Raw genomic sequence first — 25,793 nt, forward strand, 5'->3', positions numbered from 1 at the left:
GCTCACACAAGAATTTAACTGGTAATTAGGAATATTTTCAAATAAGGCATATGCAGCTTTTTCACAGGAAATGATTTGAAAGGATTCTTAATTTTTTAAGGTTAGTAAAATTCTGAATACTGAAAAACGTAAGGTGATAAAAAATTAAGACTCACAAAACATTTATATCCTACATTAAAGAAGCTATTTTAAATGAATATTCTCAGTCTGTTGATTGGTCAAAAAATATTTAACACGTCACTGACTCAATGGATATGAGTTTGAGCAAGCTCCGGGAGATGGTAAAGGACAGGGAAGTCTGGCGTGCTGCAGTCCATGGGGTTGCAGAGTTGGACAAAACTGAACAACATATGTCAACCAATATTTTAAGAAGGCATAAGGAAGGAAGAATGGACGACTGCTGAGTCACTTCCCTCCAGATGGCCCATCTAGGGGGAGAAAGACTGCAAACACATAAACACAAATAGGAGCTAAGAACATCACACACGGGAGTGTTCTTGTGTAGGGCTATGGATCACTACAGGCATGTGTCCCCAGCAGCCCTCTAGGATGGTTCTTAGAAGCTGAAATCAGATACAGTTTCCAGTGAAGTCAAAGAGGATATCCTACTTCCAAATCTATATACAACTTTTCCTACCTATCACAGTATGATGCTACAAATATGTTCTAATCCCCTCTCAGACAATGTAAAAATGAACACTTAATGCAATTTAAACTGAAACCACACAGAAAGAAGAAATCCAATCAGAGATACAGATGAAGCAGAGTGGGATACAGGGTCCAGACCATCCATTTAAGGGCTCAGTGACTGAAGGCAAGTTACTTAACCTTCAAACTATTGCTTCACCATCTGCATTTAAATCTACTCACACAATCATGGTAAGACTGAAGTGGGGGAACGCACCTGAAAGCACTTTATAAAGCACCACAATGCTGTGATTATTAACTTTTATTAGAATCAGTAGGCACAGTAAAACTGAAAAGATATTAACCAAATATTCAGAAGGTTTAGAGTTAACACATACCAAGCACTTAAAATGGGTCTGTTCGCTTTTCATACACTAGCTCAAGTAAAGCCAGGAATATGATAATATCTGAATCCAGCACCTGGTAATAATAAGGTTTTCCCTCAAATCTGAGACATACTAAGGTTCCTCTCTAATGGCCCTTGGCCAGCAGGAAAAAAACAACCTAGACACTGTTAATTAAAGGAAGGGCAAGAGTTCACATCACACCACTCCACCCACGTGGTATACGCATTCTTAGCCCAGCTGTACCACAAAGAGAGGGCTCTTTCCTAAGGTTCAAAGAGTGCTTCCGTGGGGCTGGAGCAGGGAGCACTCCCTGGGTCCTCAGCAGTGCTGCAGAGCAACCAGCCAGACCCACCCAGGTGACGCTTTCCACTGAATCTTAGACTCTGAACTTGACCAAGAAGGCAAGCTGAGATCGTCTGTCCAAGTGTAGCTCTACATTCATTCCTATTATGGGCAACTACTTTTTTTAGACAAGGTGCAATTCTGGGGTATAAACTGGATCACTGTAACGCACACACCTGACTTTCACAGGTTGGGTATACAGACTGTATGTTTCATATTGCCTTGCTTGGTTAATACTCTGACATTAACTGTATTATATGGATGGATAAAGTAGATCCCACCTGCCAGTGCAGGAGACACAAGAGACACGGGTTCGATCCCTGGGTTTGGAAGATCCCCTAGAGGAGGGCATGGCAACCCACTCCAGTATTCTTCCCTGGCTTAATCCCATGGACAGAGGAGCCTAGTGGGCTACAGTTCATGGGGTCACCAGAGTTGGGCTTGACTGAGTGACTGAGCACACAGCACAAAGTAAATAAGACATGGATTATGGGACGTCTTCAAGTTATAAACAAGTTGTTTTTAGAAAAGGTCACTTATAACGCAGATCTTTAGAATCCATGATACATTTCTGCGTATTAATTTACAGTGGCATAAATTAATGTTAAGCTGCCAGGACTGCCCTCAGAAATCCATGCAGCCCATAATGTGAGTGGCAGCAGGTCAGGCACTTGTGTTCTATAGGTGCCATTCTGCCACCAAGCTGCCACACAGCCCTGGGTAGCCCTGTTAGGACAAAACCAGGCTCAAACGCTGCCTCACCTGCCTGTTATGTAATCTCACCGAAGCTATTCAAACCCTTTCAGTCTAAATTTCCACAGCAGTCAAATCATATTTGGGGATGAACCACATACACAAAGAGCTCAAAAGGAGCCTACACAGAAATCACTGAAAGGTCACTAAATTCTGCAAGGGCCAGATAATGTGAAAACAAGTGTGAAAGAAGGGAGCCCCTGTGGCATGATTGGGAAGAAAAAAAAAAAACAAAATACCTGCCTTCTAACCATGAGAGGAAGAAAGAGGGAGCAGAGACCACAAGGAATAATGATCACCCTGGAGATAGTACAGAAAGTATAATTTCCTTTAAGAATGCAGTTTTTCATTTGATTTCAAGACTTATGGAGCATCACAGAATTAATATCCACATATATAATATATGACTTGTGTATATACAAATTATTTGCAAAAGTGTGGGGAAATGTTTCATGAATCATGTGATCAGGAATAAAAAATTAGAACGAAATACTGAAGATGCTGAGAAACCAAGTGCGCCAGAGCCAGGAGATCATGAAAGCTCCTTAGGGCTCATCCAGAACAGATTTATCGAGTAGTGATGCTGATTCATGCTTCCATTTAGAGCTATGCAGCATATTTCAAGATAAAGGAAAGGAAGGATTGGGTGATCCTCAAGTAACTAGTTTCAACGCTAAACTATTAAAATGGGGTCTTTTACATTTAACTTTGCTTTGATGTTAATTTCAGAAAGAAAGAGAACCATAAACAAAGGGGGTGGGTAAAGGATTATTGACTAAATACAATCAAACAATGTTTATGAAACCACAAGGTAAAATAGTGTACAAAAAACAGAGGCTATTTAACTACTCAGAAGGGTAAAGGGATAGGGGACGACAGTTCAAAAGCAAGTTTTAGGATTTCTGATACATATTGTGGTAGCAGGCAGAAATCAGGGCAGATCTTGCTTTTGCTCTTCTCTGCACTGGCACCCCACTCCAGTGCTCTTGCCTGGAAAATCCCATGGACGGAGGCCTGGTGGGCTGCAGTCCACGGGGTCGCGACTGAGCGACTTCACTTTCACTTTTCACTTTCATGCATTGGAGAAGGAGATGGCAACCTACTCCAGTGTTCTTGCCTGGAGAATCCCAGGGAAGGGGGAGCCTGGTGGGCTGCCGTCTATGGGGTCGCACAGAGTCAGACGCGACTGAAGCAACTTAGCAGCAGCAGTAGCAGCACACTCGCAGTGGAGAAGGCAATGGCAACCCACTCCAGTACTCTTGCCTGGAAAATCCCATGGGTGGAGGAACCTGATAGGCTACAGTCCATGGGGTCGCAAAGAGTTGGACATGACTGAGCAACTTCACTTTCACTAGTAGACATTTGTGTAACGTGGTATGGCCACATCACTGTAGCTATACCCTTGGCCTGACTTTCTGACCTTCCCTAGAGATCTTGCTTGGAGCACCTGTAAATACATACGCTGGAGCAAACTGCCCTCGGTGGTCAGAAACTTGCTTTTGAGCAGATCCTGTTGGTAATTCCACTTTACGGAATTCTACGGTTTGTCAGAGGCAGCTGAAAAGATTTCTGATTCTGGCTTCCTCTTTTCTGATAATAAAGTTTTCAGGTTTCTGCTTGTTTATTTGCTGTTTGCCTTTAAAGCTTGACCATTTGGGGCTACAAAAGCATCATAATAGCTAAAATGAAGGTTGAAACAGTTTAAACTGTTCCCTCTTTTATTTCCTAATAACCCATCACAGTGATTTACTATTTAATAGTACCGCTGACTGTTGGCCTTGTTCTGTTATTTCTATGCCTCTAGGATCACACCCCATTTTTAAATGTTTTTCTTTTCCACTGTTAGAATACTCTTCACAAGAGGTCAAGGCAAGCGTGACAATTAACTTTTGCATTTCTGAGCTGAAAAATACTAGGCTGTTCTTCCAGAAATTCTCAATTTAAGGGGCTCCCCTGCCCCTGCATCTTAGGAACACAACACTGTTAACCCTGAGCAGGTAGTTCATGAACCACAGTCACCTTTACTATTGATATCAGTTTGGATGCAGCCTGAGAAGGCGCTACAGCTTGTGGAATCACTATTTACAGCATCCCTAGGCAAAAGGAAAAAAAGAATCTTGACCTAAAGTCACATCTTACATAAAAATTAACTCAAGATGGATAGCCAACTTAAGTATGAAACATAATACTATAAAATGTTTGGGGAAAAAATGAAAGAAAATCTTCAGGACCCAGGGCTGAGCAAAGAGTTGTTAGACTTAATGCCAAAAACACAATCCATAAAAGGAAAACCTAGTAAATTGAATCATTAAAGTTAAAATTGACAACTTTTGCTTTGCAAAAGACTCTGTTAAGAAGCTGAAAGGAAAAGCCACACACTGAAAGAAAATACTGGCAAACTATTTACCAAAGGACTAGTATCTGGAAAGTATAAAGAACTCGCAGCACTGAACAATAAGAAAACAATCCAGTTAGAATATAGACAAAAGATAGGAAAAGACATTGCGCTGAAGAAGATGGACAGACGGCTAAAACACACATGAAAAGACATTGTATCTCATTAGTCATTAAAGAAATGCAAATTAAAATCTCAATGAGCTATCACTACATACCTCTCAGAATGGTTCAAATGAAAAAAGAGTGAGAATACCAAATGCTGATGAGGACGCCAAGAAACTGGATCACTTACACACTGCAGATAGGAAGGAATGGAAAATGGTATAGCCACTCTGAAAAAGGAGTGCGGTAGTTTCTTATAAAATTAAATGTACTTATCATTTGACTCAGCTACTCCACTGAGCATTCATTTCAAATAAATTAAAACTGATACTCACAAAAAGAATTTTTTTTTACACAAATGATCCTAGCTTTATTTGTAATAGTTCCAAACTTGAAACAACCCAAATGCCCTTCAATGGGTGAATGGTTAAAAAATTGTCATACATCATGGAACACTACTCAGCAATAAAAAGGAAACATTATTACATAATTTTTACATAATACAATTATTATATAGTACAAGCAACATCTTGGGCAGATCTCAAGTGCTATCATCTGAATGTTTGTGTATCCCCAAAATTCATATGTTGAATCCTAGTGCCCAATGTGATGGTATTTATTAGGAGATAGAGGCCTTCTGGATGTGACCAGGTCAAGAGGGCAGAACTCTCATGAACTGGTGCCCTTATACAAGAAGCCGGAGAAAGCTCCTTGCCTCTTTTATCACATGGAAATCACAGTGAGAAGACAGACATGATGGCTCCCTGATCTTGGACTTCCAGCCTCCCGAACTGTGAGAAACAATTTTTGTTGTTTATAAGCCGTTCAGTCTGTGGTGTTTTGTTACGCAGTACAGATGGACTAAGATATCAAGGGGATTGAACTGCGTGAAAAGAAAACAATCTCAGAAGGTTAGCTACTGTACAATTCCATTCATGTAATATTTTCGAAATGGCAAATTATAGAGATGGAGAACAGCAGTGGTTGTCAGGAGTAATGGGCAGAAGGAAGAAGGTGAATATGGCTTCCAAAGGGTAGCACACGAAATCTTTTTGATGGAACTGTTCTGTCTCTTGATTGTGATGGTGGCCGCACAAATCTACACATAATAAAACTGAACAGGACTAAAACATGCACACGCACTCATACACAAATGAATGCTTGTAAACCTTTGTGAAACCTGAATAAGGGTTAGAAGATTGTATCAATGTCAATTTCCTGCTGCTGCTAAGTCGCTTCAGTCATGTCAGTGTCTGACTCTTAGCGACCCCATGGACTGCAGCCCACCAGGCTCCTCCCTCCATGGGATTTTCCAGGCAAGAGTATTGGAGTGGGTTGCCTTTGCCTTCTTCCGTCAATTTCCTAGTTGTGACACTTATCATACAATAGTCATGTAAGGTGGGAAACTGAATGAAGGGTGTAAGACATCATTCTATTATTTTTTAGAGCTACATGTGAATCTAAAATTATCTCAAACATTTTAAAAAATCACTATATTGTTGTGTTTATTCTAAGTGTCCTGTCTTTCTATGGTTCACCCATTAGATACCTGATTTCTTCCTTCCCTAAACAACCTTGCTACTCTCTGGGGTCCTAACAGCGGAAAACAATTCACTAAAATTGGTAGTTTAATTCTTGCTTTCCAAAAATTCTTATTCATGGTTTAGTATTACTAATTGAAACATGTCCCTTGGATATAAACCTATATTTGAAGACTGACTCTAACACTACATCAAATGGACAAAATACTTATTTTCTGAGTTACCTCATTAATAAATGGGGGTAAAACCTATTTCATAAGTCTATTGCGAAGCTACATAAAACAGTAAACAAAGTAAGTACTTGGCACAGAGTAGTTCCTTAAATGCTCATTCCCTTCATTTTCCCACTAACAATCTACCCAGACATAAAAATATCAACCAAAAGTTTGGTTTTCAGTTTCCAAGACGTTTGGAAAACAGGAAATGCATCTTCAACAAGCATGCTAGGGGTTGGGATGTGGTGAGGCTGAATTGCTTCTTAAGAAATATTTCAGTTTAGGAGATTATAATCATCATTTTAAACCCATGTTCTTACTCTGAGCTTGAAAACAGTCCAACCATCAAAATGGTTTATGAATGTTCTAGTAATAGACACCCCACAAGGTAATAAACTTAAATATGTCATAGGTTTTTAGTTATAGATCAACTAATGAAGCTAAAGAACAGTAGGAACTAAGCACTTAGGATTTAAAATTCAATGTAGCTTGCTAAACACAGGATTCTGAGCAGTCTGCAGTGTGATGCATACAGACGGCTAGACTCTCTGAGCAGCACTGGCCTGAGAGAACTGTCAAAGATAGAAAGAGAAGAACCAAATGTTATTTCTCCAGTAAAAATAAGAAAAAGATGAAACAAAGTCCATCTAATTGCTCCTAGTTATGTGCTCTCTTTAGAAACAGTCACAAAAAAAAAAAAAAAAAAAAAAGCCAAATGTCCTTAATACTTAAGGACAAAGTCCCCTCAAACATTTTTCAATACTGGTATAAATTTGCCAAACAAATGCTTACCGAGCAAAATAACTTTGTTTCCGTTCCTTCTTCTCTTCCTTGGTATCCATAATATTCGATCAAAAGTGCAAAATAGTTGGAAAATTCCTTTTTAATCAATGAGTCATAACCCTGGTTAAAAAAAAAAAAACAGAGTGACTATAAATTAAGAAGTTCATTAATGGCCAATATGAAGAAAGAAGCAAAATAGAGCTACATGGCCCCAACAAATGGAAGCTAATCTTTAACCAGTAAGTATAGTCACATGAGTCATATATGAAATACAAGTGCTCCTGCAGGAAGTGGGGGGCAGAAAACTATAATTAGAATGGAGGTGTTAAAACTAACAAAATGAAAAGTAGCTGGAAAAATAAGTTGAAGTATTTTCCTCATAATTACCAATTATTTCAAAGTGTGCTAAAGCAAAAACTGCTGACTTAGGAAGATTTTAGGCTGGCTATGCAGAAGCTAATTTTTAAAAAATCTTTGAATTCATAATCACTATTTTCAAGCCATTAATGATGAATATGTCTCATCTACAATGATGAAAAAAAAATGGATCACTTGGGTGTTTTACAAGAATGTTCTTCCTTTAAAAATAAAAATAACATCAGTGTTCTATTTTGGAAACATGCCAGCAAGTATCAATACATCTCACTAGAGTGAATGTGCAAATGAAAGCACAGAGCCTCGGGAAGCTATCCCTCAGAAAGGATTTATACGCTTGCCTCTACCTCACTGTCTCACCCATGCAGCTCTCACCTCTGCTTCCCAGGAGCAACCTGGTTCAAATCTTTAATAAGAGGTTGTCTCCAGATCAGTCTTCCTTAAATACCACGCTCATCATGCCATGCCCCTGCTCAAACATTCCCAAAGTCTACTTACTGCCTGGTGCACTAATCTAAATTTTCTGCACAGCATTCGCCTTTCCTAAAATCTTGCCTTTTCACCCTGAATGAGTCTCAAAGTAAAAAAAAAAAAAAAAAAAAAATTTCATCAATCAAAATTATTTACTAATTTATATCAACTCCATAAAGAATTTACTTCACAATCCCTATTACAGGGAAGGTACTGTGATAAATGAGTGAAATGAATGAGTGAAACTCGCTCAGTTGTGTCCAGTTCTTTGCGACTCCGTGGACTGTAACCCACCAGGTTCCTCCATCCTTGGGATTCTTCAGATAAGAATACTGGAGTGGGTTGCCATTTCCTTCTCCAGGGGAGTCTTCTTGACCCAGGAACCGAACCCAGGTCTCCAGCACTGCAGGCAGATTCTGAGCCTCCAGGGAAGCCCCATAAGACATGAGACTTGCCCTAACGGTGTTCACTGTCTTGCAAGGGAGACACTTAGGATTTCAGCTCTGTGGGATACACACAGCTGTGGGGAAAGCACAGAGCCTAGAGAAAGAACTCTGAGTCTTCCACAGGCCCACCCTATGGCAGGTCCACACACACCAAGATCTGAAGGATGAGCATGGGTTCCTAGTTAAAGGGCACGGCAAGCAGGTCTGGCTGAACAAAAGCAACGTGGAGACACAGTCTCTCTCTGCTGCTCCAGGACCAAATGTGAAGCAGGAGAGGGGTGGGAGCTGAGGATGAAGACATGGACAGGATTAGGGTCATGAAGACCTTTCATGTCACGCGAAGAGCTGGAACTTTATCCTCACTGCCCACTATGCGCTGCCTCCCCTTCCCGGCACCTCTGCCAGCACCTTGTCAACAAGGGCTCAGGCTGACCCTACAGCCGCCCTCCTGACAGACATTGCTGCAGGGAGGGAGGGCGTGTAACACCCACAGGTTACAGAGAATGGGCTTCAGAGGGCTGACAAGAGGGTGAACAGACTCTGCTCAAAGATATCACGGTGGACCTCCCTAGGGGTCCAGTGGTTAAGAACCTGCCTGCCAATGCAGGGGACACAGGTTTGATTCCTGGTCTGGGAAGATTCCACTTGCTATAGGGCAACTAAGCCCGTGCATCACGACTACTGAAGCCCGAGCACCCTAGAACCTATGCTTTGCAACAAGAGTAGCCACCGCAGAAAGAAGCCCGCACACAGCCATGAAGAGCAGCCCCTGCTCGCTGCAACTAGAGAAAGCCCACACACAGCAAAGAAGACCCAGCACAGCCATAAATAAATTTTAAAGATGATAATAATACATGATTTTTTTAAAGAAGATATCACAGTCTAACTAGTTGAGAAAGGGCTCACACTTAGGCCAATAGTATTTACACAGAAAGAGGAGGCATGAGTTCAAGACATATTAAGGAGGCAAATGAGTCCAAATTTGGTGATGCACTCCATGAAGACAACATGGGACAGGAAGGAATGATGAATTCCTTCCAAGTTTCTGCCTCGGGGGCTGGATAGACTGTGATACCACAGATAAGATACGATCTACAGGAAAAGAGCAGGCACTTGGCGGGATGTGGGAGCAGAAACAGATGAAAGATCAGTTTTGGGCATGCTGCCTTTGAGTTCCCATGGGACTGTTAGCTGGAGACACTCACCAGATGTTAGATTTCATAAAGCACAAGAGTGCAGAGAGGGCTAGAGAAAAAGATTGAGAAATTAACAGCATATGGTTGTACTTAAGGAAAAGAAAAAACAATACGATGATAAACCCTGCACATACGACAACTAATGAAGGACACGGGCTCCACTCTGACTAGTTTATCTCTGAATCCCTGACGCAGGGCTGCCCTCAAGGGATTTGCCAACCAGTAGGAAATAAATGTGTGCCCATAACTAAAATGGACAGCTAGTAACTTAGAGCTGTCCAAAATAACACCAAGAATCCAGACGACACAAAGTTCAACTCTGGGGTAACAAAGTACCCCTTTTAGGAGGGAGAGGATTTCAACAGGTAAAGAGGGAAAAGAGAAAGGATTTCAGGAAGAGGGAATGGCCGAGCGTGAAGTCTGGACACGAAAGGGCACAGTGGCCTGGGCAGGGAAAGAAAACCACCTTTCCTTTTCATAAGTCATCACTTCAACATTTTCCACATGCTCTCTCTTTTCATCCCAAGACCACATTACGAGTTATGCATCCTTACTTCCATTAAACTGAGGCTGAGAGATGCTAATTTCCCTAGTTCAACCCTCCCAGCCTTGGTGCAGCAGAGATTTAGATGCAGATTGGTGTACCTTTCCTGCCTCTTGATAACCTGTGAGGCCAGAAAGCTTTGGAGATAAGTCAGGGAAAGTGGTCTGGAATCAGCAGCATCTAATGCCTCGGCGTAGGCTCCTTCAGGTTAAGACCAATGTACCCGACACAGCGGAGGGGCAGCGGGTCAGTGAGACCTCCAGAAGGACGGCCTTAGTGGAAAGGACCCTGATGCTGGGAGAGATTGATGGCAGGAGGAAAAGAGGGCAACAGAGGATGAGATGGTTGGATGGCACCACCGACTCGATGGGCATGAGTTTGAGCAAACTCCAGGAGACGGTGGTGGACAGGAAGGCCTGGAGCGCTGCAGTCCATGGGGTCGCAGAGTCAGACACGACTGAAGAGAGTGAGCAACGGCCAAGTGGCGTGGTGGGGCGGAAGCCACCCTTCACGAGCTAGGACAGTACTCGTTAGAAAACTGGGGGCACAAAAGAAGGAGGAAAAAGATAGGAGCCAAGTGTCCAACTCTCATCACCTCCATTTCCCTGTGGCCTGAACCCGCGGGGCTCCTTGCCAGCTCTGTGGCTTCATCCTTACTGTTCTCCAACCTTGAGTTAGTCTTGCTACACTTCCTCCTCTGACCGGATCCAACACAAGATTCAGTCGTGCTTCCCTGACCACTTGTGTGCCCTTCTCTCTCTGCCTTGTAAGTGTACTTCACACGTCACTTATCACTTACTGTGAGGCACTCGATCGTACACCCCGTGACAATGCCGCTTCACTTAGCCTCCTCAGCCCCAAACAACCGAGGTTCCCTCAAGTTGAAAACCATCATGTTCCATACTCTGCTTACACTTCCCTAAATGCAGAACACAGAACTAGGCAGAAAAACCACATAAAAGCTAAGCAAGGAATTAATCCAGTCCTGGGGATAAGATTAATGACATGGTAGACAGATATCAATCCAAGGATTCCTCCCAAAGTAACAGTTATTTGGGGACTTCCCTAGTGGTCCAGTGGTTAAGATTCTGCGCCTCCACTGCACGGGGCACGGGTTCAATCCCTGCTTGGTTTGGCAAATATATATATAGTTGCCAAATAAATATATGTAATTATTATTTGGAAATGGGGACACTCCAGAAAGAATTAGAACCCTGGCTCTCTGCCCTGCCCTGGGCCAGGTGGTTTATTTTAAAGTTTCGCTTCTGCATGCCATCATATGTGATGATCTCTATTTATTAGATTTCCCCTCATGAATAAAAATGAAGTCATAACCACCTAATTGGAAAATTTTTATATTGCAAGCTGAGCCAGAAACTAATATTTGGTTCTAGTGGAAAAATATTGACAAAAATAAACACAAGGAAAAAAAAAAAGATTAAATGATCCAAGAACTGACATCTGGTGCTGCTGTGTCTGTTTAGAACTAGTAGAGTTCTTTTTCCATTTTTTATTCAACAGATTAAAAAAATATCCAAATCTTTGGTTTCTTTTAAATTTCTTGGAACTGATATATTTCTTAAACCAGATGGATGCAGCCCTTTCAGGTCTGGACACACCAACAGATTAACCAGGAAGAGATCAGCAAAGGATGCTATAAAAATGATTTGCACAGAGCACCACCTGGCAGCCTTCATGCTTCACTGAAGAACCAGAGCTCCGTAAATCAATCTTTAATGCGAACTACATTCTCCATTATAAGTGGCTATAATGGGCTTCTTAAAAGCCCTTCTTCCATTTAATGTTGACTTTCTCCTCGCATCAATAAACCCTGGACTCATCCAAACACTGAATTACAAGAGTCTCTTGCATTCAGGGTGCATTACAGACCAAGAAGAATGCTATGAGGGAGTACAAGATGTATCTTCTACCTAAATATTTCTTTTTGTGATCTTAAATCAGTATAGTCAATTTAAATTTAGTTCATTATTTTTTTAATGGCGTATACAAAACCCTTACCCCATAAGAGCTGTGTTAAAAACAAAGTATTTTCTGTATCACCAACAAATGTTTGATGCGTCCCGTGATGCCACTCAGAAGGGATTTAAGGACAGAGCTATCAGACACCCTCACTAACTCCATCAAACCAGTGTGGACCCACACAGCCCAGGGTGGCTTTTTGGCTTCCCATAGAACACAGTGCAGCTCCTTGCTCATTCAGGTATGACCAGTGGAAACTAGGAAAACACCAGAGCACACATAATGTCCATCAGCTGTTTTCCCAACAACATGTTTCCTAGTATACAAATGAAATAATGACAACATGCTGTAAGCCTTGGCCACATAAGGAACAGGCTAAAATGTACCTTTCTATGCAAACATTTCCTCCTAGGAAATATTTACACTTATGCTGAAATATGACAGGAATTCAGTCTTTCTCAAAGCTCTACTGTCATCTAAACACAGACAGGGTATTCAGAAATATAGGTGTTAAACAAAGGTCAGAAACTTGAATACTCTAACAAGAAATCTGGGAAGAAAGACATAGAAATAGAACAAAAGCATGCTGCAAACATTTTAGGGAAACATCTAGGAGATGACGTTCCCAGATAAACAAATGTGTATCATAGAAACAAAACAGAACTTAATAGCAACAAAGAACTACAAAGTGATACTTGAATCAAGGTGATGATCAAGGCTACCACTTGAACGGGACAGAGCCAATGGATGGCAAAATGGAGACCTCATCAACTCCTATTCCATTGTTTTTTGCCAAGGGAACTGAAATTAGACCTGAAAAGAATTAAACAAGTGTGGTTATCAGTGCTGTCTTACCCAAAATGAGTAAAGAGATTTCATCAAATCTCCTGGATACGCTAAAGAAAGATCCACCTCTGGGCTTGACAGTCACTTTTTAAGTTCCCTCTAGGAAAAGAATGTGCAAATAAGATTTCTAAAGCATCACTAGCAAGGTGAGGAATTGCTGAATATGTGGAAAAGGCCAAAAGCTTAACAAGTTGCAAATAGATTTTAATTTTCAACAAAAGTTAGAAAAGGGAGTATGCAAATTACACACTGGAGAACATCATACAAATCCCCAGCAAAACATTAGACATGATAATTAAAGGCAGCTTGGGAAGGACTTAGAAGAGGAGGCAGTGAACCCTGAAATCCACGATGTTCACAGAAAATCAACCACTCAGCAGAACAACAACAAACAAGCAGATCTCTTTCTGAAGCATCTCCCAGGGACCAAGTACTCCCCTGGAGATACAAAGAGGACAGCATTCACAGGCCAGCCAGCTCAGGTGAAACAGGTAACTGACATCCATCAGGTGGTAAGGCGAGTGGCAAGCAGTCTGATATTGGTGGTACAAGGAACCACACAGCACAGAGGGGAAGCAACTACTCTGCCAGGAAGGGAAGGGGAGTCTGGGAAATTCCACAGATGATGCCAGAGCCAGACTGTGAGGGAGGAACAAAGAGTTTGATGCGGAATGCAGAAGCGACTGCTCTCATTAGGCAGAATAAGGATGTGCAAGCCATTGGCAGGGAATGCGTGGTACTCAAGGAGGCCTGGTGGCCTGGTACGGTGGGCATGTAGGGCTGGTAGAGAGAAGGAAGTTCAAGAATGGGACTCAGCCAAACTGTGCTGACCTAATCTCCCTCTTGTACACAGTTACTATGCTGGTGCAACAAGGAAATGAGGCAAATGTGGTGTAATTGTACTTATAAGGCACTTGGTAAGTTTCTCTTGATCTGCTTATGAATAAGATTGAGAATGTGGCCTAGACGTGAATGAATGCCCCCAGGATTGGACTGATTACAGAAAGCACTGAGTCACTACAGCAAGCGGTACGTGCTCACCAACTGACCGGCCTCTATCTGGAGCTGGGAGCAGACTTCCAACTTCAACCTAAAGGGAGGGTGTTAACAGCTTAATGCAGTGTTCTTTCTTAAGCCTTGTCCTCATTAATACATTTACCAATGACTTGAATGAAAATATGTGCTTAATAGACTTTTGAATAGATAAATAACATCTTGGATAACAGCATTTCAATTCAGACAGATGTCAGCTGTCTGTAGATCAACTGAGGGCTCTGCATCTGGGAGAGGTAGAACCTAGCATTAGCACAAATGAATAGGACAGGCATATATCAACCCACTCCAGTGTTCTTGCCTGGAGAATCCCAGGGACGGCAGAGCCTAGTGGGCTGCCATCTATGGGGCAGCACAGAGTCGGACACGACTGAAGTGACTTAGCAGCAGCAGCAGCAGCAGCGTATCATGTTTGGGGTGACAGTAAGATTTACATACCCAGTGGTGTGATTCCGCTGCTTCACAACACCTCCCCCCACCCACCTAGGCCAAAAAATAAAAAACTAATGCAGTCAACCCAGAATAAAAAAGGCTATGATGATCTGTCCTACCCTTTCTGAGGGTTACAGTATATCATGACTATTGCGTGTAGCTCTGGATCTCCTCATACAGGAGAAATAGAAAGAAATTGGAACAAATAGAATGATTAAATAACCTAAAACTAAACTTTAAGCTGTGCTGTGGGCTTAGTCGCTCAGTTATGTCCGACTCTTTGTGACCTCATGGACTGTAGCCCACCAGGCTCCTCTGTCCATGGGGATTCTCTAGGCAAGAATACTGGAGTGGTTTGCCATGCCCTTCTCCAGGGGATTTTCCCAACCCAGGGATCAAACCCAGGCCTCCCACACTGCAGGCAGATTCTTGACCATATGAGCCACCAAATTTTAGGAATATTAGTCAAAGGAGCTGGTGAGGTTTAGCATGGAAAGAGTAGAGAGGAAAGGATGTGAAAGAGGAGTTGTCAGGAAAGGAATTTTCCAGGCAAGAATACCGGAGCAGGTTGCCATTTCCTCTTCCGAGGATCTTCCCAACCCAGAGACTGAACCAGAGTCTCCTGCCTCTCCTGCATTGGCAGGTGGGTTCTTTACCACTGAGCCACCTGGGAAGCCCCAGAGGAAAGGACAGTCATTTTCAAATATCTCAAGGGTCTTATCTAGTAGAGGATTTAGGCTTGTACCAACCTAGAACCAGGCACTGGGTATTGAGAGAGAGGTGTCTTGGCTCAACATAAGGGCTTGATGCAAAGAGCTGTCTCCAGAGACAGCAGCTTCCTAATCCCCAGAGCAGACAGCACAAGCTGGATCACTTTGGGGGGTGGCTGTGGACTGGTAGATTTCAATTCTACCAAACATCAACACCCCTCACCTAATAAATACAGCTGACCTTTGAACGATAGGGTTTAAACTTCATGAGTCCACCTACATTCAGATTTTTTTCAGTAAATATACTACAGTATCACATGATCTGAAAATACGAAAGAACTGCATGTACAAAGGGCCCACTGCGAGTTACACACTTATTTTTTTAACTACCCGGAGGGTCAGCTCCCCTACCCTCACAGTTTCCAATGGTCAATTGTATATAAGTATTTTATAACATGCCCTTTTTATAATGCTGAGACGAAGCTGATAAACAATATAACCCATTTAACACAATTTTATGAAGGTGACATAATGCCTTAAAGGAAAGCAACTGATCACAGGTAGTTCAATATCTAAATTCCCAGGTTTCAAAAATCAATATAATGCCAAAAGACAAGTAACTTATAACAGGTAAGTCATAAGTGAATAATTTATAATCATAAGGTAAATTCTCAAGCAGAAGTTCATTAGAAGACACAACAAATGCTCAGATGCTTACACCACCACAAGTTTAGCTATAGGTGAAATGAGATCAGAAATAATTTAATAGAGGGAGGGGCATATGTATATCTATGGCTGATTCATGCTGATGTATGGCAGAAGCCTACACATGGATAGACTAATATTTCTAATTACTTTATCCAAAATTTTTCATGTCAAAAATTCCTTCAAAGCTGAAATTTTACAAACTTCACACACCTGAGTAGTTCTGTTTTCAAGATTCTCTGTGCTTTACCTGACTAAGCCCTCCGACTCATGTTAAGGCAGCACAGCGCCTTTAAAGGGGCTTCCCAGGTGGCGTGAGTGGTAAAGAACCCTCTGTTGATGCAGGGGACCTAAGAGATGCAGGTTGGATCTCTAGGTCAGGAAGATCCCCTGGAGGAGGGCATGGCAACCCACTCTAGTGTTCTTGCTTAGAAAATCTCATGAAAGAGGAGTGTGACAGGTTACTGTCCATAAGGTCAGCAAAGAGTCAGACACGACTAAAGCGACTTAGTAGGCAGGCACCTTTGAAGCTGGACAGACCCCATTGGAATCCAGACTCCAGCACTTCCAAGGTATAGAGCCTTGAGCAAGCTACTCGATTTCTCTAGCTTCCAGTTTCCTTATCTGTGAAAGGGTTGGTCTAGAAATGAAACATGTCTAAGAGATGTTTATTGAGTCTAGCATCTCATGGAACAGAAAATTCCCTCCACTGAGATTTCAACAAGCCCAAATGTTCCTGTGTTCATGAAAATTACACCTATCTTCATCAGCGCCTGCAGAGTTAGATTCAAATTTGCCCCTAAACAGACATGTTAGATCATGAATTAACTCAAGCCAGGCAGCCTAGGAGAAGCAGCAACAGTCAAAACATTTACCAAACATTAACCATATGCACCGGATTTTTTTGTTCAGTGCTATCATACACACAGTTTAATCTTTATGACTCTATGCGAGTTCATTTTCTCAATCCTTTTTAGATAAAGAATCTGAAGTTCAGAAAGGTTAAAATAGTTATTCAAGGTCAAACAGCCATAAGAGTTGGAGCCAGAAGGATCAGTTTTGTCTGACACTAAACTCAGAACCATTCATAATGGATCTCTAATGCGAGGCAGTAACACTACACAGAATTTTCACATCAGTTGCCTGGTTCTTCCTGGCAGTTGGTTCTACCCACCATTAAAAAGAAGAAGAGGGTGAACACCAGCGTTCTTGTCATTCGTCCTTTAGGACATTGATTCTGAACCACATTCAAGTTAGTCATTGCTATTCATTAATAAATGCACTGCACCAAACATGTTCACCCATTTAATAAACATTTACTGCTTTTAAAAAGCTAACTGGAATGCACGTTCCCTTACTTCATTAAATCAAGTGAAATACCTCTTAAATATTAAGGACTGAAGTAAAGATATAACTGACTACGCCAGAAATATATCCCTCAGCAGTTGGCATATTTTTTGTTTCTGTTGTTATGAAAAGTAATTGTCTGCCAATCCAATTATTTCTCCACTAAAATTAGTAAACACACAGCATCAGAATTTTGATTTTTTTTTAAAAAATTTCCTTATGGATTTTAAATTGCAAAAGTCCCTTTTTTCTTCCCCTAGGGACTAAGACTGATGATTCTTTTTCGAACTAAAAGTTATGATTGTATAAAACTTCTACCAGAGGTCTTTAATATATTGCATGCATTTTCTCATTAATACTTAAAAAGATGTAACTATTTAGTCTTAAACAGTTTTCTATCTGTACACAAACACAAATTAAATGGGCAAAATATACAGAAAGTCATGTAAAAAGTTATTGGAGACAATGAAAACAGAACAGACCCTGCTCTGCTGATTTCACGTCTCAACCAGGAAACTTCCTCTTTCTCACCATCAGTCACTATTTATTGGGTGTCTACTCCAGGCATATGAGTGTCCAAAACCCACGAAAGTTGGGGAAAAAAAAAATCTGATGCCTGCAACATCACGAGGTGATTTCTAGGGACACCCTCTATTATTGCTCCAGCACTGGAAGACCACTTCAGATCATCTCTAAGGTGAGTCCAAAGGTGGTAGGCTCCAAAGGGCAGCAAGAAACTCTTAGGTGAGGGACACTCCTGATGGTCAAGAATCTGCCTTGCAATGCAGAGGATGCGGGTTCCATCCCTGGTCAGAGAACTGGGATCCCACACGCTGCAGAGCAACTCAGCCTGCGTGCCCCAACTAGAGAGTCAACTCAGCCTGGGGGCCACGATTAGAGAGTCCATGCACTGCAACAAAGGACCCCGTGTGTCCAACTAAGGCCTGACACAGCCAAATAAATAAATATTATTTTTAAAAATGACACAGGAAGAAAAATTTGTCTTCAATTCCTTCTGGTATTCATTTTAATATTATTAGACCCACTACTAAAATCCTAGGATCTCTGGCCTATTTGCTGGGGTTTTTTTTTGGTTTTTTTGGGTTTTTTTTGCAGTTATCATTCTAGCCCTGGCCCAAAAGGAATTTAAAAAAAAAGAAAAGAAAAGAAAAATTCCAGAGTCTTCTGGAGTCTCTATCTACTAGTATAGAACTCAAGCCTACTCCCCGAAGAGTAGGCCTCCCAAAGAGTAGGCACCAGTATCATTCACTGCATCAGCTACCTTTGCTCACAGCAAATGCCATCACTACTGCAGGGGTCCTGGTTTTGCATCATGCCCCAACTCCTTGAATTTTAGAACAGGAATAAGCATGGGCAGTGGTTACTACTTCTATTTCTTCTTCTAATTATTATTACTATTACTATTATCAGGTGGGAGCTATCTGTTAGATGAATCTGAATCAGGATTAACTGACGCAAACAAAACCAATAAAATTTGACAGATGGAAGACGTAATAAATGGAATGCCTTTACAAAGAACATATAGGCTATAAGCACTAGTTTTCAAGAATTAAATCTGAGTGTCTTTGGAGACAATCGAGAGACATAATGCTCACTTTACCAGGTAAATTACCATTCCACTAAGGAAAAGCCACATGCCTCTTTGTTTTCATGTGGACAGTATTGGCAATTGAACACCATCTTCAAAATACACTGGCATGCACTCAAACATGTGAAAATGCCAAATAAAAAATAATTGATTTATCACTCTTTTTAATATGCTTTCAGTATATTTCCACACAAGTAAGCATACAACATAAATGTACAAGTAGCAATAAACAATTTACACTTACTCCAAAATTGTACCTTGTCACATACTGACAAGCCATCTCTTCAATGAGTAAGCATTTATAAAGAACCTGTTTTATGCCTACCACTGGACTATATATCTGAAACCTATGCATATAAAGAGGACTCAATACACTAAGAAAACTTTAATTTTTAACAGGAAATAAAACTGACATGAATAAAATAATCAGAAAAAAAGGGGTACGATTAAAAAGCCGTGCCAAATAAAACTTCACACAGAGAAGTAGCAACCAAAAGAAAAAGGCCAGGTCACATGGGCCAGTGTTCCTAGGGAGGTGTGTAAAGTGAGACATGACCGAAATAACCACTCATGGTGGTAGTTCCACATTGCTACACAATGGACAGTCATATTTGTAATCCAGAAAGAGCTATATCCTTAATGAAACAGTGTTCTATCAGAGCATGCTCAAGAAGACCGAAATTCCACCCTACTCTCAGATATATGGGACAAAGATGGAGAGAAGCCCGTACTGCTTTGGTTAGCACAGTACAAAATGTGGTAAAAACACAAACATCCCTTCAGGAGGAAGGCAGGATGAAAAGTGTCTTCAGGGCAGGAAATCTGCCCAACCCAAAGTCATCAGACCACCATTGGGAGGTACTGTGACCTCTTCTTCAAGAAAAAATTTATGCATATAGTAGTCAATACTAATTTTCCAAGAGATCTGGTTAAGAAATCAAGTCTATAGTTTAAGTATGCTTTCCTTTAAAGGTTTATTCAGTTGTTTGAAATAAAAATTCTTGAAGAATTCCAAAGAGAAAGGGCTCTTCGGCCATTTGGCCAGACTGGATTGCTGTCCTCAAGTATGTACTCCTTCCTTGTTACAGAACTACGCACGCATGCCTTCCACTATGCCCCTGAGTGGTGCTCTGCACGAGCATACAGAGCATGCTGCTCTAAGCCAGCTGGCCATGTGGCTTGTCTTAATCAACAGACTGACCCATTCAACATAAGGCTCGAAGAGGCCTGCGAGTTTCTGCACTCTCTCAGAAAAGTACGTCCTGGGTAGTGGCTTTTCCTGCTTCCACACAGGTCCCAGGATGAAGACCTATGGAACAAACCTGAACTCCTGCCTCAGCTTTGGAGCCCAGCCCAGCCTTTCTGGACTCAGTCAACGGCTGCCAACCTGCAGATTCATGAATGTGAAATAAACATTTGTGGTTGGTTCTAAGACACTAAGCTTTGGATGGTGTTAGGCAGTAGTATCCAGCTTCCTTGATGGCTCAGATGGTAAACAATCTGCCTGCAATGCAGGAGCCCTGGGTTCAGTCTCTGGGTCAGGAGGATCCCCTGGAGAAGGGAATGGCTACCCATTCCAGTATTCTTGCCTGGAGAATCCCATAGACAGTGGAGCCTGATGGGCTACAGTCCATGGGGTCACAAAGAGTAGGACACGACTGAGTGACTAACACTTTCACTTTCACATGCAGGATAGTATCACAACAACAAAAACAAAATCAACACACCTTTAGGAAATATCCTGATCCACAAATTACTTTGTGTATTTTTACCAAGAAGATCAAAGGCACACAGTACATATTACTATCCACAGGCATAATTCTACCAAGATCAGGAATGCCAAAGGTGAGACAAAAGCAGTCAGTTAACAAAAACAGCCAAGAAGGCATCCCTTCCTTCCAGTTCTCATTTATCCCAAAACCAATGTGGATGCCTATGCAAGTTTAACTATAAGAAGACACCACTTAACACCAAGCGAGACTTATGTACATCTTGGTACATTCATCTGTGTGTGTTATTCGCTCAGTCAGGTCCAACTCTTTGCAACCCCATGGACTGTAGCCCGCCAGGCTCCTCTGTCCATGGGATTCTCCAGGCAAGAACACTGGAATGGGTAGTCATTCTCTTCTCCAGGGGATCTTCCCAACTCAGGGATCGAACTAGGGTCTCCCACACTGCAGGCAGATTCTTTACCATCTGAGCTACCAGGGAAGTCCAAAAGTGAGTGTTAGTTAGTCATGTCCAGCTCTTTGTGACCCCAGCGACTATAGCCCCCCAGGCTCCTCTGTCCATGGAATTTGATATTATTTATCATTAGGGGTTGAACTGCATCACTGAACACCCCACAATCCCCCCAAATACAGTGAAGTTGTATCCACTGTATTCCAGGATATGACCTTATTTGGAAAGAGGTCATGGCAGACACATTCAGTTGAGATCTTATTGGAGTACTGTGGGCCTCTAATGACTGGCGTCTGTATAAGAAGATAGCCATATGACGATCAAGACACACAGGGAAAACACCACATGAAAACAAAGCAGAGATTAGAGTTGGGCAGCGATAAGCCAAGGCATGCCACAGGCAGCCAGCGAATCACCAGACGCCAGAAGAAGCAGGAAAAGATCCCTTTACGGGTTTCAGAGAGATCACAGCCCTGACAACACCCTGATTTTAGATTTCGACCTTCCAGAATCATGAAACAATGAATTCCTGTTGTTTTAGGCTACCCAGTTTTTGGTACTTGTCAGAGCAGTCCTAGGAAACCAATTCACTTGTCTTAAATCTTACATACTATAACTGTTCCAAAAGGATACTTCATCAAAAATATGACTTCCCCATCATGTCTATTCTGCCACTTTCTCTTATACTTTAAAGGAAATCTGCACATGCAATTGAGAGCATTGGTAAATATTATTTTGAATATTAGAGCAGAAAGCTCACACAGTTAACATTTGTACCCAGGAGGTAATTCAAGCACACTTTATTGAGTAGTGGACTAAGAACTCACCTAATTATCAAGGAAAATTCTTAACAAAAAAGGAACTTTGAACTCTTCGGAGAGTGTAGCATCACCATGTATACTTCAGCGATTTTAGCCTAACAAACTCATGCTGCGAGGTTTCTTACACACACTTATGCTACCCTGTACCATTTTCTAATGAATGGCACCTCTTGCCTACATTCCTTTCAGTCAGACCGTAAGCTCTCAAAAGGCACGGAGTGCGTGGTATTGTACACACATAAGCAAGAACTAGAAAGATGGGCACAATGAAGATGGAACAGAAAACTCATAAGTCATCGCCTAAGAATGTTATCAACACAACAAAAGCCAGTTTTCTTGTGTTCCATCCGTGGGCATGTGGACAACATTTTGCTAGATACCTGAAGGGCACAGAGAATTATAAAACACAACCCCTTATCAGCTTAGGGGTTCCCTTGTAGCCCTTAGGGCTTTCCTTGTGGTTCAGACAGTAAAGAATCCGTCTGCAGTGCAGGTGACCAGGTTCAGTCCCTGGGTCGGGAAGATCCCCTGGGGAAGGGAATGGCCACCCACTCCAGTATTCTTGCCCGGAGAATTCCATGGACAGAGGAGCCTGGCGGGCTACAGTCCATGGGGTAGCAAGGAGTTGGACACGACTGAGTGATTAATACATCCACATTTTTCAGCTTACTGTAGAGCTAAGCTATAAAGCAAAGTGAAAGTGTTAGTTGTTCAGCCGTGTTCAACTCTTTGTGATCCCATAGAAAGTAGCCCACCAAGTTCCTCTAGCACTTTCACTTTGCTTTATAGCTTAGTTCTACAGTAAGCTGATAAATGTGGAAGTATTACTCGCTCAGTTGTGTCCGGCTCTTTGTGACCCCATGGATTGTAGCCCACCAGGCTCCTCTGTCCATGGAATTCTCCAGGCAAGAATACTGGAGTGGGAAGCAATTCCCTTCTCCAGGGGATCTTCCCAACTCAGGAATCAAACCTAGGTCTCCTGCATTGCAAGCAGGTTCTTTACTGATGAGTCACTGGGGTGAGCTATAAGCTATAAAGAAAATCTGTATTTAATTTGTAGTACAAATCATTAAGCACCGAAAGAAAATGAAATTAGGGGTAGAGTAGATGTCCTAGAAAGCGTTGATGGAATTAAGTATCAACCTGGTACAGAATACTGGCTTTCAAGAAGGGAATGTATGAGGAAATTCAGATAGAGGCGGCAGTCAAAAGCCTGAAGGCAGGAATTACCACATGGTTGTCAGGGTTACTGAGAAGCCTTCTGATCCTACTAACTTGCTGAGTGTATGCAGGTGGGGCTAGGGAGATAAGGCTGGGTGCCCAAAATGTGGAGATGATATAATGCCAGGATACAATGTCATCATTGCCTAAGCAGAATTCTCTGGCTTAAGTTTCCATAAGAAAGCCACCACCATGAATATCTCATAAATCATTTCACTGGGTCTACTTATTCTTGAAGAACTAGCCTTGAGGCTGATCTATACATAAAACAAGCAAGCAAGCTAAATGCAAGAAAATATCAAGCAGATGGCGTGTGGGTGAACACGTGGAGGAAGTGAAATATTAGCAGCTTTGAAAAGAGGAAGAGAAAGTAAAATATGTCAAAATGAATATGCATTTTATAAAGAAAACTCAAGAATATAAGGCCTATGATATATTAATTTCAATTAGTTCTAACAATTATCATTGTAATATTTATGATAAATAAATGTGAAATATTTCACAAATACAATGTGTAAATGGAAATTGCTATATACCATTACTGGGGACAAAAGTCTCAATGTTTTGTCACTTCCCTGTCTTTTCTGCTATGCAGCTGCATTTATGAAGCAAATTAGGGTCTTTTTGTATATATAGTTTGGTATACTATCTCTTAAAAAAACCCCAATTTTTACAATATCAACCTTGCTAATAACTAATATATAGTTGCTTATTCTGTGACAGAATTTCAAGTACTTTATATATATTAACTTATTAGATAATTCTCAGTACCATGTGAGAGGTGGATACTATTATTATCTACATTTCACAGATGAGAAAATCAAAGAGAAATTAACTTGCCTAAGTTCACCTACCTGATACATGATGAAAAAGAACTTTAAGCCAGGTAACTGGCTCCGGCATCCTCACTCTTAACCCATCTACCATACCACCTGCCTCCCAGAGACAATGTGCTTATCACTGAAACTAAGCTTCATCTCTGATTTTTTTAAAGATGTACTCAGAATAGAATCATGGCAATCCATTCCAGTATTCTTGCCTGGAAAATCCCATGAACAGAGGAGCCTGGCGGGCTATGGTCCATAGGGTCGCAGAGTCAGACAGGACTTAGTGAGTAAACAGCAATAGAATAGAATCACAGGGGCCAAGGGAGTCTATGAGCTGAACTGCTCTCCATCAAAGGCATAATACCCCCATATAACCTCTTACCACCTGTGAAAAGGAAAATGACCCAGCCTCATTGTTACGGACTTCTACAATCTAATTATAATCTGCATTTCTTTGATGCAATGAAGGTGAATATTTTTTCACGTTTTGGCCATTTGTAGTTCCTGTTTTGTGAGTTTTCTATTCCCACTATGTAGATGGTTTATGTCCCCCATCCCCACCCGCAAATTCATACACTGCAAACCTAATGCTCTAGGTGATGGTATGAGGGAGGGCACTGAGGAGGTGGTTAGGTCATGAGGGCTCCTCTCTCATGGGATTAGCACCCTCACAAAGGAAGCCCAGAGAGATGACCAGCCCCTTCCACCATGTGAGGTCACAAACAAGAAGCCCCTGAGTCTACAACTCCAAGAGGGCTCTCACTAGAACCTGATTGTGCTGGCACCCTGATCTCCAACTTACAGCCTCCAGAACTGAGTAATAAATTTCTGCTGCTTATAAGCCACCCAGTCTATGGAATTTTGTTATAGCAGCCCCAATGGACTCAAATGATTCCTTCCTAGAATGCTTAGTAAAGTGTGTTCAATTGAAACTATTTTAAAAGATACCAGAGGGTTGCTAACTAGCTGTTTCAGTGGGAGCTTATAGATAGGCAAGTCCCTCAGGGGAATCACCAGGACCCAAGGCTGAAGGCTCAGCTGTAAACACCTGGGGCTATAAGGACTGAGCAGGCTCTCCCAACACACTAACAGCCTAAAACTGTGCTTTATACCACATAGCAGGGGCTGTACTGATCTGAAGGCTGGCACAGTCATTAATGGTACTCGAGACACTCAATTTCTCATATCAACATGTCTGGGAACACAAATCAGTAAACCTGATGTTTGCTTATAAGTGTGTGTAGGTTGCTCAGTCGTGTCTGATTCTTTGCAACCCCATGGACTGTAGCACGCCAGGCTTCTCTGTCCATGGAATTCTCCAGGCAAGAATACTGGAGAGGGATGCCATTCTCTTCTCCAAGGGATCATTCCCGACCTAGGGATTGAACTTGGGTCCCCTGCACTGCAGGCAGATTCTTTACCATCTGAGCTACCCAGGGATGTTTGTTTAGTGAGGTCAGAATTACAGAGGAAAATGAAAGCTCTAAAGGGATCCCACACCTACGGAGCAGCCTCACAAATTTTTCCTATTTTCTACATGGCTAGCACGGTTGGTGATCAGAATCATCCACTAGTCAGAGGATTCTACCAGAACAGTGGGGAACCAAAGCTATTAAATTCTTACCTGCTAAACCCTCTGTTAATCAGTTAACAATTTACCTCATGCCAGGTACTCTGCAATAAAATTGAGCACCTAGAACACCCTCTGATTACCTAGCTTGGAAAGAAAAATACCACATTTGCATACTTAGGAGTCACTTCTTAGGATGAGCTACTGTCTCCAGACGGTTCATGTCATCTATCAGGACTGATGGTTAATACTTTCGATTGTTTAAGGGTAACCCCATACTTGGAGAGTTTCA

General features: G+C 41.7%; 1 protein-coding gene across 4 annotated transcripts in view; it reads right to left on the reverse strand.

Annotated features, from left to right (window-relative positions):
- Positions 1–25,793, reverse strand: part of NCOA7 (nuclear receptor coactivator 7) — a 157,417-nt gene that overhangs the window by 125,301 nt on the left and 6,323 nt on the right. For 2 of the 4 annotated variants that reach the window (XM_069599034.1, XM_069599033.1), the window contains exon 2: positions 7,177–7,287. The exons of 1 other annotated variant lie outside the window; for it this stretch is intronic. In XM_069599034.1, the coding sequence (XP_069455135.1) occupies positions 7,177–7,226 (50 nt within the window). In that variant the 5' untranslated portion in view covers positions 7,227–7,287. Of the gene's footprint in view, positions 1–4,741; positions 4,822–7,176; positions 7,288–25,793 lie in introns of all 4 variants that reach the window. One more of the 4 variants, XM_069599035.1, reaches the window with a different exon arrangement.

This window comes from Ovis canadensis, chromosome 8 (genome assembly GCF_042477335.2).
Source record: "Ovis canadensis isolate MfBH-ARS-UI-01 breed Bighorn chromosome 8, ARS-UI_OviCan_v2, whole genome shotgun sequence".
In the NCBI taxonomy this organism is placed as follows: domain Eukaryota; kingdom Metazoa; phylum Chordata; class Mammalia; order Artiodactyla; family Bovidae; genus Ovis; species Ovis canadensis.